The sequence below is a fragment of the Thermobia domestica genome, chromosome 5, assembly GCF_964235325.1.
Source record: "Thermobia domestica chromosome 5, izTheDome1.hap1.1, whole genome shotgun sequence".
NCBI lineage: Eukaryota > Metazoa > Arthropoda > Insecta > Zygentoma > Lepismatidae > Thermobia > Thermobia domestica.
This window is the reverse complement of record NC_137458.1, coordinates 146,842,072-146,856,582: the sequence shown is the minus strand read 5'-3', so window position 1 is coordinate 146,856,582 and position 14,511 is coordinate 146,842,072. Positions and strand designations below refer to the sequence as shown.

The following is a 14,511-nucleotide window of genomic DNA, read 5'->3' as shown; positions in this document are numbered from 1 at the left end:
TAGCATACCATTGTCTCGCGGTTTCTGAGCATAAATTTCTTCAAATAATCCCATAACCAATTTGATCTTGCTCGCTAGCCTTATTGCAACACGATCATTTCGGTGCACAATCGCCCATGTAAAATTTGCTGCTGCATGCTCAGCCCCATTTTGGCTACAGAAGTCAACCGAGCTGCGTGACTTTACCTGAAATAAAATATGAGGCTTCAAAGTTAACATAGCATCCAACACTTCCTTCTTCAAAGAAGAGCAAGAATACTGAATTTTAAGTTAAACATGTAGCCATATTTCTAACTTACCCTGTAGTTAGGTTGTCACTCATCGAAAGAACATAGACCATTTTCTTTTCTAAATGTAAATTTTGTGATGATGATAGACAAGCAAAGGTTTTGCCAGAGGTATTATGTTTTATTATTTTATAAACTATGTTTCCACTGATTCTTTTCAATACACAATTGCATCTTCGTTGCTTCCTAAATTTAGGCACATCACATTTTGCAAAATTTACACGTACAATTCAATACTCTTCACGGAAAGACATTTCTAAGGAATAAATTTCTGCAGGCGGCAGAATTAAATAGTAATTCAGCTTTATTTTATGTTTACAACTGTAGGATCACTAGTGCAAAATCATTACAAATGCTTTACGACGATTAAAATAAGTGACTACATACAGAAGTTGACTGTATTAGATATTATTTTGCACCAGTGGAACATTTCTGTACAGTGTACAAAAGCTGTATTTTATGTTTACAAGTATAGTGTAACTAATGTAAAACTATTAGAAGTGCCATAGGAACTCGTATCACTGCCAAAACCGATGTCTTGTCACAACTTTTGTTTACCCACCTTCGATGACGCAAATATTTCCTTTGACCACACACCAGCGCTATCGCACGGATTCGTCAGAATTTCATTGGACAATTTCATATGTAGAATTTATGGTTTAGAAATTTCAGTCTTTGAAACAAGCAATTGTACCAATAACACTAACATGGCAGCAATCTAGGGTTTACTGTATATGCAAAAGGTAAAGGAGATTGTATATCGCGTTACGACTGAACTTGACCGTTTCTTCTTAAGAGACATAGAAAATAAATCTTGTTGTATAATTTCTATATAAGCCTACGAAAGTAAAGAAAATACTTTTAGTTTCCCATGTTTATTACTTATGGAACCTGTATTATATTATCGATTTCAGCTGTTTCGAAGTCCGATAATCAAAAAACTTCATAACCTTACATAAACACTTTTCCCTCACAGAAATCATTTATTTCTATTGCATATATCCTTCAGGTTATCTATTTTACAATTGAAGTTGTTCACTGCACTCATGTACGTGTTCCTCAAACATTTTATACACAAAGCATTCAAAATGACGAAGATATCGTTATTTTTTCTTCGAAACGGATGAGGTTACGGCAGGTCAGAGTTGATGTGTATAAACTGGAATAGAAAGCATATGGTTTAGGGTAATTCTGAATCATGGCTGTGACCTTCAAATCAGCGCTATCGTCGGTGGGCTCACAAAGAAGTGTAACTAGGTTGTAGCTAATTTTCAAGAGATCCAAAAACGTTATTGTCTCTTCTTATAACTAACACAACACAATATTTTCTGTAATTATAAAGCTGCGGGTTTTATAGCGCTAAAATCAAAAATGAAGGAGGAAGTTTTATGGTACGAGGGATTATATAAAAACGTTAGATTTTTTGTTTTTTAACAAAATGGTGGAAATGTCAGATACACCTGTCGTGAGATCTGCCTTTGTTGACCGATAATGGAATATGGCGGATACGCCACACTCGAGGAACTCTAAAATATACCTTTTCAGCTTGTGAAATCATTGTTTGTTTGTTTGTTTGTTTGTTTATTCAGCATTACAATTGTGAAAAACTAGTAACAATACAAGGAAAGGAGAGAATAATTATCCAGTAATTTTGCTGAAAATGAAAACAACCAATTCAAACTTTGTCTAAATTAGGAATCTACAAAGTGTAATTACAAAAAGATACTTAAAATTATACTAACTGCTAAATATGAAATGAATTTACAGACAGAATACAATTTCAAAAGCAGACTAAAATGATAGCAAGTAAAAATGGTTTTAGGAATCACATTCTAAGACAGAACTAAACATAGTTTTCAACTAAGAATACTATCAAACTTACGCATAGAAAAATGGGAATACTAGTACAGAAGGAATTACTAATATTACTAATAATAATTAACTGTTCCTTGTCTTCATTGCTACCTTCCTTTAAGCATTACACAAAGAACATTGGCCTTTTTGTCATCGTTTAGTCATTTTCGAATCTTTGATCTAGTATGAAACGGATCTATTCAGATTAAAAACTTTCAATACCGTCATTTTTGTTTTGACCGCAACACTTATCGCTATACACTTCGTTGAAACACGGTGGCACTGACTGTAGGAAGTGCAACAATATCAAACACATTACAGCAGCATCCTTCATTGTCTGATCTTCATGGTGGGCGTACATTGTGATCTTATTTGTTTTAATATTGTGAATACAAACGTTATTCACAGTGAGCTGTCTCATATAGGAAAGTTACTGCACAACAACCTTTGGCAAACATACGTTTTGCATAATAGCAATTTCTAGTACGTTTCCATTTTTCTTTGCAACATGAGCATTTCAAGGCATTTACTTAAAAGCTGTAGAAAATTTCCTAGGCCGTCTCTTGTAAACCATGCAGCTGTACGCCTTGCTGAATGAATATGGGTGGTTTCATTTTATCATGAATTTTTCACAATTACTACTACAGTCCACTAACGGTTGCCTAAATCTATAGTTAAATTTACCTTTAAAATCTCCTCAAAATGTAATGTAATATATTTTGAAATCATGGTGTTTCTGCTGATACGCGTATATCGTACATTACCTTGATTGACATCTCAGCGTCAAGAATATCTATTTCCTTTCTGTGTAGTGACTACTTTTGAATGGACAACTCTGAATGTAATTTCTAATGTGGATTCTGTCTGCAACAGAAATGACATTGCATGTATGAAGTCCTCTGAGATTCTTCACAAATGTGATTTTCACTTTCAAATATCTTACACGCCCGACACGCTTTTCAGATACGACATGCATAGAAAGGAGTGCTGCAAAACATACCAGTCATAACGTAATTAGAAGGTAAGCACATGCGGTGTTTATAGTTAAGGGGGCATTTGTGTGGAGTTACGCCCTTTTAACTACAAATACGCTATGTGTAGTGCTCTATGCGCTATGTGCTCTGTGCGCTATGTGCTCTAATTCCGAAACTGGCATCTTTTAAGACAAATACTGTACACTCTTCTAATACAAATCAAAGGGTCTACCCCTAAGCATCTCCATTCATCAAAAAATAGTGAAAATCATAAAAAAAAGTTACATTCTCTTAAATTCAAGCGATTAATTTGCCTTTTACATAGATGCTACAAATGAGTTTACAGTATCAGTATAATGGACGCTTGACTGATACTCTCTCTGATTGACATCATTTGCTTCCCGTTTAAATTTTGGCCAAAGATTCCGGGACCAACTGACGTTCCCTCGTCGATAGTCATGTTTGGATGGTCACTACTGGGCTTATATACCACATTACATGTATTTCAAAAGACATAACTATCACAGGCATAATGTTGCCATGACTTACTGAAGAATCTCGGAGTGCATGTTGTTGAAGTCGACGGCTGTGACACAGTACGAGGGTTGCACTGAAAGTTTCGAAAAAAAAAAATGATAGAACACAAGAACATCATACTACAGCAATTTCTATTGCCTTTCAAAGTATACTCCCCTTGTGCAGCAATACATTGTTTCATACGACATAACCACATTTTAAAATGCCACTCCAAAGGTGGTACCTGTAAAATATGTAGTTTGTATGCCTCGATGGCTTCTTCTGGAGTGCAAAAGCGCTTCCCAAGCAACATGTTCTTGGTTGTCGAAAACGAAAAGAGATCAATGGGGGCTAAATCAGAAAAATAAGCGGGATGTGTAATCACTTCAACGTTTTTCTGCTCAAGAAAATCACTTGTGCCAAGGAGCTGGCTTTATCGTGATGCAGCATGATTCCGCGTTTGGGGTTGGACTTCGGCTTACATTCAGTATCTGGTAGACATGGTTGTGTACCATTTTGCATCGACTGTTCTACGGTTCTGCAGCGGGACAGTTGCAATATGACCTGATTTCCCGAAAAATGATTCAATCATTTGTTTGGAGACACGCATGCACGAACAACTTTGGTTGGTTTAGGTTCATCGCGGACCACCCACACAGCAGATTGTCACTTTGATTCCGGTTCGTATGCATAAAAGTACTTTTCATCACCTGTTACGATGTTAAACACCAAATTAGATAATCCAGACTTGAACTGTTTCGTCATATCTTTGCACTACTTTACACGGGCGTCTTTTTGTGCTTGAGTTAAATTGTGTGGGATCCAACGAGGGAAAACTTTTTCTCACACCTAAATGATCACGCAATATTGTTTGTATTTGGCTCATGTTAATGTTTCCTCTGAATTTCGCGATAAGTCACTTGTCAATCAGTGCTAATTAATTCACGAACAGTTTCAATGTTTTTGGACACAATGATTGTCGATGGTCGACCTTCACGATCCTCATTACTCAGGATGACTCAACCACATCTGCTGTAAAAGAAATGGGCCGCGCTGGCTGGAAGCTTACTGCGTAATAAATGTGAAAATATCGCTGAAACTTTAAAGTCAAAATATTACTTACTCTTATCTCAGGGTTTCGTGGCCTCGGGCTTCTGTCGAGCCTCTGTTTGCTGCTAGCTTTCCATCTAAAGTTACCTGTACCATAACTGTTTATTTGTTCAACAATAAATTTTGGTTAATGAAAACTCCATTTTTCCTTTAGCTATTTTAATAATTGAAATGAGAAATAAAATAAAAGTTACAAATATGCATACAGTTATCACGATGTTGAATGATAAATGTTATTTATAGAATATCAACTTTATATTAATAGCAGAATTGTATTTAACTCTGATTGAATTTACAGGTTGATTGAAAATATTTTATACTTCACCCAACACAAGAATATAAGTTGGCCTTTTCTTTAACACCAATAATTACAAAAGGGAGGAAATTTAATTTTGCTCAAATTATAAATAACTTTAAATCGAGGGTGTCATTTGGAATTTTAGCTTTATCGCACACTGCACTCAAAATTCAGTTAATGAAATGTTTGCCACTTTACCTCCTTTCTGATTACTGTCCATTGAACATCTTCCTTTTCTTCTAGTAAGGTAGCTCTGCTGTCTCCTTGGAAGGTCTCCGTGTGGCTTTGTTGTCTCGTTCCCCGGAAAGTTTCAGATGGTTCACACTCTTGAAAAGTCTGCAGAGTTCCAAACGCTTACTCCATTTACGGAGTTTTATCACTACAGGCAATGTTGCACTTGTATAATACGTTGACTAAACTATTATACTTATCTGTTTTCCGTTATAAGATGGAATTGTAACTACTGTCCTTTTGTCACCGCCCGAAAATAGCGTACTCTTGCGGCCTCCCGCATTTCTACCACTACTTGCCCCACTGAAACTGTCTTTCACCGCTCAGGGCGCGAAGATGTATTATTATACGGGTTGTTACTCCTGAATTTAGTCTGGACTTCGCGGTTCGATGATCTCGACAACTTGACTCTCTCAACCTAACTAAAAACTTTTTTGTCCTCTTTCTGTCCTCTTCTTTTATCATTTCACACTAATTACTTATTCATTTTTGTTTCTCCTTTCCTATTTGTCCTTTACACACCCCTTGACCATTTTTTTTTTCATTTTGACACACCCCTTGTCTAATCTAACCAATAATTGTTCTTTTCATTTCGTTTCATTAAGTTCCATTTTCTGTCTTATTGGTTTCTCTCCTTTTTCTTGACCACCCTCTCTTTTCATTGGTTTTTCTCCTGTTTCTTAAGAAAGACCTCCCCCTTTTTTTTTCAAAGTCACCCTCTTTAGCCAGAGACACCCCGCTGAGGTTGCCGCGCTACCAATTTTGAATGATCCTCCAGTGACAAATGTGAATGCCTTACGAAATTATCTTATTTTCAAATATAGATTTTACTATTTATCAAACCCGATTTATTAAATATTATATTCTTTTGTGACAATTTAATTTGATTTTCTCAGACGTTGCTTACTGGAATACGAATATTTATATTTCTATGACAATCTTATCTTGATATAATAATGGTGGTATTAATAATGTTGAATAAAACAATATTTCTATCACTGATAGTGTTAATAATAATAATATTTGTTGGTTAAATAAGACTAATGATAATTATGGTAACCCTATAAAATGTCTATATCTACTTGAATATGTTATACACAACTGAAATGATCCTCCTTTTTAACAATTCTTTATGCAAAATACTAGTTACCAGTAATAATAATAATAATAATAATAATAATAATAATAATAATAATAATAATAATAATAATGGTATTTTATTCTAAATATTTTCACAGATAATGTACAGCTTTTAACTAGTTTAGGAATGATCTTTTGCCTAGCACTAAATTGATACTGTTAATACTTATATGATTATACGTAATATATAGATGTCATATACATAGAGATAGAGAGAGACAGACAGACAGACATAGGGAAATCCTTTCAAAGAAATAGTGCTCCATTTATTTGTTTAGATTTGCGTATAAAATAAACTCAACTTTGATCATTGTTACGTATTACAGTAATTTTAGTTAAGAAAATTCCCCCACTTTTCTTCCTGTGTATTTCTACCCCCTCATCTTTCTACGTTCCTTGTTCTGTGATGTTTTTGTTTCTTTCTTAGGGTTGCTTTTCAAAGACCTTTTCTTTTCTTTCTCTCTCTCTTGCGGCTGCAGACTGACCGTTCTTGGGGACTAGGTCTCCTCGTAGTACATGTTACTTGTCTTAATAAATATCGAGAGACGCCGGAGAGTCTTGATAAAATTTCTTAAAATGACTACAAAACTTAGTCGTGTTACTTGTCTGTCACCATGCGGTTTGTGTTTTCGCTTATGTGTCGAATAATTAAAATATTTTTCTAGCGTCATGGCCAGCCATTCTGGACCCCTTACGTAGCCGATTTTGGGTGGTTTTCTCTTCTTTTCCGAAGCGAAGTGTCAGATTCACAGCGTTGGGCAGTTTCTTTTAAAAATGTGTTTAACTGTTGCCACATCTCTACGCGTCTAATTCTAATAATTCATTATATAGCTCATTATTCTCGCTCGTCTCATTACTAAATAGTATTATCCCTCTCGCGGCAATGTTATCTATTTTATTATACGCTCTTAGTAGCGAAGCTTTATTTATACTTTAAAATTTTGCGTGCTTATTGCTCTTATAAATGTGACAACGTATTGAACATTCTGTTTCTGTTAGTATTGTCCCCAGTTAGTCTGAACTGTGTGCATGTTAGCTAGTTTTGGGAAATGGTTCACCCACGGTTTAAAACCGCAGTTCGTCTGTTATATCTATGGTCATTTTCTTGAAAGTGCCTTGGTGACAAGCTACAAGTAACAATCTTAAAATAAATAAATGGTCTGTTTCGTATCAGTCACTGAATTGTCTATGTTAAAATTTCTCTCCAGGGTGGTAAAGACGCTACAGTCTAAAATTTCATGAAAGAAACCACGAAACTTACATGCTTGTTCCCTATTTTTCTCTCGTGTATGGCCGTAAAATAATGAGGACTATCTTCTGTCTTGTTTTCTTTTTTTTAAAAGGAGAAAAGAATTGGATGTTTGCAGCCGTCTTGTTTTTTTTATACTTTGTTAACCTTAATGAATATAGTTAAATAATATATATATAATTAAGCAATGAATGTAGTTAATTAATATATATATATAATTATGCGTATTACACTGCATTCCTGAAACCACCTGCAAATTATAGCCTGGGATGGGGCTTCATCAGAAAAAGTAGCAGTCATCCACCAAACACAATCTTGCTGTGTTAACCCTTGTCGAAAATCGTAATAAAGCATGGCACGAAAGTGCTCTCTCGTCAGTTCCATTTTTGATCACGACCATCTCACTTCATACTGGTGCCCTGCAATGACAAAGATTCCAAGTTACATGGTTTTGCATTTAGAGTGAACAAAGATGACAGTTTATAATTACAACAAAATATAAGAGATTACATCATCTCCAGTACGTGATTCCCGAAACTTCCCGTGCAACCCTCATAGCTGCATTCTTTAGCCAATAGATTACTAAATATCCTCTCTTACATTGTCCGGGCCATCTTCCGTTAACCTGCAACAAACCAACAGATCTCATTATTCAGGTATAAATAAATTTTGAACCGCAACAGATATTAAGTAACTAATTACAGAATTACATTTGTGGTATAATTCTAGTGTTGTTTGTTTCTTCACTTTATCACACTGCTATTTACAGGCTGTGACGTTGATCCACGTATTTTAAGACGTGGCCTTAACCTGGAAGCACTCTAAATTATAGACACCTAACCTAATTTTCTAAAGTGAAGTTTAGTCCATCGTTTGTTTAAAAAAAAATGTTACCTTGAGACTTTTCAATCTCCCTGAATATGCACGCACATATGTACACAAATATTTATTTAATCCTTGTTATTAGTCCTAACTCAAATGAATTTGTTTTCTATTTCAGAAAAGAGGTCAAACTGCGGTACATATGGTGGCCAGTCGACAAACAGGAACAGCGACAAGTATTCTCAGGTGCTTACTGGCTGCCTCCAACAAAGATATTCGTGTTCGACCTGATGCGGTAAGTACCACTTATTTCAAATATCTTACATGTTTGATTGTCTTTCGTTTTACTGTTTTAAATTCTTTCTTCTTAATTTACAAACGAAGGGTTTCTCATATGTCTTTCATATATATAGCGCTGTAGTACAGGATAAATATTTCAACTAATTTTTCCTGACCTGATTTTAAAAAAATCACAACATACTGCATCATGACCTATCTCCTACATGAACACTACTAATGTACATATGTAGTATAACATTAGCAAGATTTATGTGTCTCGAATGCTTTCGTTATGTCGTGTGTGTAGGTAATATATAGTTCATCCTGCAATTAATGTTAACAAGACAAACAAGAAAGCAATTATGACAGATACAGAGCATAGAGATATTTATTGTGTCAGTTAGGTGCTATATGATTCATTTTGAACGTTAATTGAATATTTCTATGTAGTTATATTGTTCATATTTTTAATTTGGAAAAAGTTTCTGAAACAGCCATAACGCAATTTCACGGGAAATTACAATTGAGGAGTTCTATGTAACAATGGCCCATAACGGGGAGCCATGTTTTGAGAAAATTGCGTGTAAGCATTTTAAACATAGATATATTTTTTCAATTTAAGGTTTGAGCATGTGCACTCTACAAGGGAAACATAAATTTATTATTTTTCTTCTACAAACTACATAGAAATTAACAATTCATTTCGCTATTACATAAATATGAATGCTGTTAAAAAGGCTTTTATAGGCCCTTGTTAGGGAGAACGACTTTGTAGGATTATTGTCTACATGTATCGCAGCAATCGTATCTTAACACTTCGTGAAAATGAGTAAAGTAACGTATTTACAAAGTAAGGAACACAGATAAAGTAAACAGAACAATATACATGTAACAGTAATACATTAAAGTAGCCCATGTATTATGTAGAAACTGGACATGTAACCAGTAGCGTAGCCAGAATTGTTGTTTGGGGGGGCTTAGTGTTATATATATATATATATATATATATATATATATATATATATATATATATATATAGTGTTATATATATATATATAACACTAAGCCCCCCCAAACGACAATTCTGGCTACGCTACTGGTTACATGTCCAGTTTCTACATAATACATGGACTACTTTAATGTATTATATATGCGTTTGATGCGTCAGAATGTTTAGTTTTAATAATAATAATAATAATAATAATAATAATAATAATAATAATAATAATATAATAATAATAATAATAATAATAATAATAATAATAATAATAATAATATATTTATTTTAGTGCCATGAACAGCCAGATAGCAAAAATACAGCACTTAGTCATAGAACTAAGGGTTATAACACACATCTTATATTCCTTTTAATATTAACAATACATTTGTTTCGACGACAGGAGGTCATTGTCTATCTTATAATATACACATAATTTTATTATTTCTATCTTGTCTACATAAACATGATTAATTCATTATTCATTAAAATAGTTAGTCAATTTTCTTAAAATTGTCCTTAAAATAAGGATGCCGTCAAACATACAGATATACTATATAAAACATACATACCTATTAAAATCTATACGTCAGTTCAATAAATATAATTATCCCGATAATATATTAAAAGAACTTGTCAGTTTTCTTAAAATTATAGAATTTTTATTCATGGGAATCATTTCCGATGCTTTTCTAAGGTTATATGTTGGTACCCTTATACCTATATTATGTAGGCAGTATTCACTACTATATCTATTATCTAAAATTTTCTGAATAAAGTTTTTCTCTATCATTTTTCTTCTTACATGTAATTCTTGCAACCCCCAGTATTCGTTCCAGTAATCATAACTATGAGAGTAGTAATCTTTTTTCTTATTTCTACACAATAGTCTAATGAAACATTTTTGAACCTATTCAATTTTGCTACATAATGTTGTGGATATATTATTCCATATAATTGCACCAAATTCTAATCTGGGTCTTACAAGTACCTTAAATAGATAGACATATGTATTTGCATTTTTAAACTCAGGCCACTGTCTAAATACAAACCCTATAGTCTTTCGTGTTCTATGTACTATGTCATTAATATGATAATTAAATTTCATATTCATATAAAATATTAGGCCTAAATCTTTAATCTTTTCAACTTTCTGCAGCGATATTCCATTTATGACATATTTGCTAACATAGTATTGCGTCTTATTGGTATATGAAATAAACTTAGTTTTATCACAGTTTATTTTCAGTAGATTATTTTTACACCATATACTAATACTATCCAAGTCTTTTTGGAGTAAGTAGTTATCATATTCGCTATTCACTACTCTTAATAACTTCAAATCGTCCGCATATAATAATATATTTGAGAATTTAATCTTTTCCGTCAGGTCATTAATAAATAATGAAAAAAGAAGTGGTCCTAAAGGAGATCCCTGAGGTATACCATTCTTTATGCAGCCATTACTGGAAGTTATATGACCAATTTTCACTCTAACTTATGATGGTTTGATAAATAACTTTGGAACCATCGAATATATTGAGAAGATAGACCAACATTGGATAATTTACGAACTAGAAGTCCATGTTCTATAGAGTCGAAAGCCTTTGACATATCAATATATATAGTGTCAACCTGTAGTCTGTTTTTAAGAGCGAGCTAAGTACGTAAAATCTGTAAAATGTACAAGATTCGTAACAATTGATCTGCCTTTATAAAACCCATGCTGAAATTCAGTTAGTTTATTTTTTACATTAAAGTATATATGGTTATGTATTATTATTTCAAATATCTTACTAAATGCATTAACTAATGTGATTGGCCTATAATTTTTCATATTACTTCTATCTTCTGTTTTATGTACAGGTACAATATATACTTGTTTCCATGTCGATGGAAACTCTCCACATCTGAGAGATTCATTGAATATATTTGCTAGAATGGATGATAACTCAGTACCACATGCTTTTATTATATAGTACGGTATGTTATCTGGACCAGGAGAGGTACTTCCATTAATCTGTTTAATTGCACTAAGGACATCCGATTCAGAAATATTAGGTATATTAATTATATCTCCGCTACAAATAGGTGATGTAGAATACATGTTATGGCCATTTACATGACTTAGTCCCAAATTAAAATTTTCACTGAACATTTCTTTAAACAGCTCCACAACATCAGTCTGTGCAGTAGCTACTGTTTCATTATATTTCATTTCATTAGGTAATTTTTTGTCACCTGAGTTTTTAAATACTTTCCAGAAGACCTTATTGTCACTAACAATGCTGTTTTCTAAACTAAGATAATAGGCCTTTCTTGCTTCTAGATATTTTTTTTTTACAATTTTACGTAATGTAGAATACCTTTGGTACCACATACTGTCATTGGTTTGTCTTGCTTTGACGAAACATTTAGTTTTCTTATTTATTAAAGTTTTTAGTTCCCTATTCATCCAGGGGTCTTTAAACTTGAGCTTATTAATGACTACTTTCTTAGGTACATAAGTATCTAGAACATTATATATACTATCATAGAAACTGTTGGTCATAGTGTTAATATCACTTGTATCTACATTCAATTCATTCATTGCCTTGATACCTTGATATACACCTAAGAAGTCAGCATTCTTAAAATCAAAAACTTTTGTTTGGTTAAAGATATTGTCTTGATTGTTATTATTACTTTTAATTACCTCCCATTCAAAAACTAAAGGTGGATGGAAGCGGTCAATTTTTATTAAAGGTGGGACATCATACACAATGGAACTATTATCCATGTTGGTTAGCAACAGGTCAAGAACTTTATCTTTCCTATTAGGATCATACGACCTATTCAATTGTTTTAGATTAAATATATTACTTAGTTCAATTACTTTGTCAGCTTTTTTCATAGTGTAATAGTTATATGTGGTTATAGTTCCAGTAGCCCAATCTATTCCACCTACGTTAAAATCACCTAAAACTATAAGGTTACAATTTCTTGTTATTAGAAAAGTGGTTAACCATTCACAGTAGTTAATAAAATTCTTCAATGGAAAGTCAGGGGGAATATAATGCAAGCACAATAATAATGGCTTGTTGTCAGGGATTAAAACTTTAACTATAATAATATCAAGAATATCATCTGGGGGAGTTATAATTTCATATGCATATTCCTTTTTTATGATAACTATACAGCCCCCACCCTTAGTCTTGTTTTCTAGTGCCAAGTTTCTATCTTTACGTATAGTATTGTAATTATATGATAATTGTACAAAGTGTTGATTCATTTCTTTTAACCAAGTTTCAGTGATACAATAAATATCAAAGTCATTACAATTTACTTCATCTATAAATACCTTCTCTTTAGTATTAATTCCATTAGCATTTTGATAATATAATCGCAAGTGCGTCATACTTATTTTATACTAGTATATGCTATTTTTTTACCTTTACTATCCACCTTCTCAGCTCTAACTTCATGGCACACAATTTCTTCCTTTAGTCGACCCATAAATTTAGTAAATAAGACACCATCTGGCCAACATTCGGATTATAGACACAATCAAAATCATTTTCTTCTACAGCTACATAAAACGAGGAATAACTACTGTGTTTTGTTTTTAACTGTACACATTTAGTAACATTAACATTAGCACTTTCCTTCACAAATACAGAAAGATCTTTACACGAAACACTAGGATCGAGTGTTTAATAATAATAATAATAATAATAATAATAATAATTATTATTATTATTATTATTATTATTATTATTATTATTATTATTATTATTATTGTTATTATTATTATTATTATTATTATTATTATTATTATTATTATTATTATTATTATTATTATTATTATTATTATTATTATTATTATTATTATATCTTTTCTGAAGTCCTGACTTCTCTAGATATTTTTTCGTTGCTTCTCAATTGCTGTTTTTGAACACCACTACTATCATGTTTTCGTTCTAGCCGTTTTCCTAAAACGATTTGCGAGTCTTCCTCTGAATTAATATCTTGTTTAGATTTTTCTCCCTTGTTTTTTGGTTTCTTTGCACATTTTCCTCACTGAAATTAACACAATTTCCTTCTTTCTGCTTTAACCACTTTTTGTTAACCGTTTTGCGACATTTTGCAATTGGAAAAGAAATTCTTATTTCGACACCCTGAACTCGTCTAACTTAAGCAAATCAAACATAAGATATTGCTGGTAGATAGTCATATGCTACAAGTGTTTACTATTGTTTTCCACCCTCTCCTGTTAACATTTTTTTCCTCAAATTTTTTTCATTTCAAGAAACCAAAACATCAAAGGAAAATCTTTATTTTTACCCCTCCTTTCTTTCATTTAGCTTGTCTAGAAACTGTTTAGTGACATGTTATGTTCTGAAATAGAGTACGTGGAAGGCAATTGCAGTTTCTTCGGGAAAAAAAGAATTACAAACATCTTAGCACCAAAGTAAATTGTCGGAACCCTTTGGGGGGGGGAAGCTTGGCCCCCTGGGACCACCCCTTCCCTACGCCACTGCATGTAACAAACCTGGTCACTGGAAACATGCATTATGTACAGTTGGTAAAATCTACTCATGAAAATCATCCTCAGCATCCCCTATGTCTGACTTGACGGAACACTTTCTCGTACCAAGTAACATCTGGATCCGGGAAAAGGACAAACTCCGTACGTCTAGTCCTTTAGCTGCGTTCGGCTGCAGTGGTTGACTTCCTAACAATGTATCTGCAAGATTTACGTCACAGTCCGATCG

General features: G+C 33.0%; 1 protein-coding gene across 2 annotated transcripts in view; it reads left to right on the top strand.

The window, feature by feature from the left end:
- Positions 1 to 14,511, top strand: part of nompC (no mechanoreceptor potential C) — a 603,429-nt gene that overhangs the window by 313,870 nt on the left and 275,048 nt on the right. For both annotated transcript variants that reach the window (XM_081759152.1, XM_081759151.1), the window contains exon 4: positions 8,660 to 8,776. In XM_081759152.1, the coding sequence (XP_081615278.1) occupies positions 8,660 to 8,776 (117 nt within the window). The remainder of the gene's footprint in view (positions 1 to 8,659; positions 8,777 to 14,511) is intronic.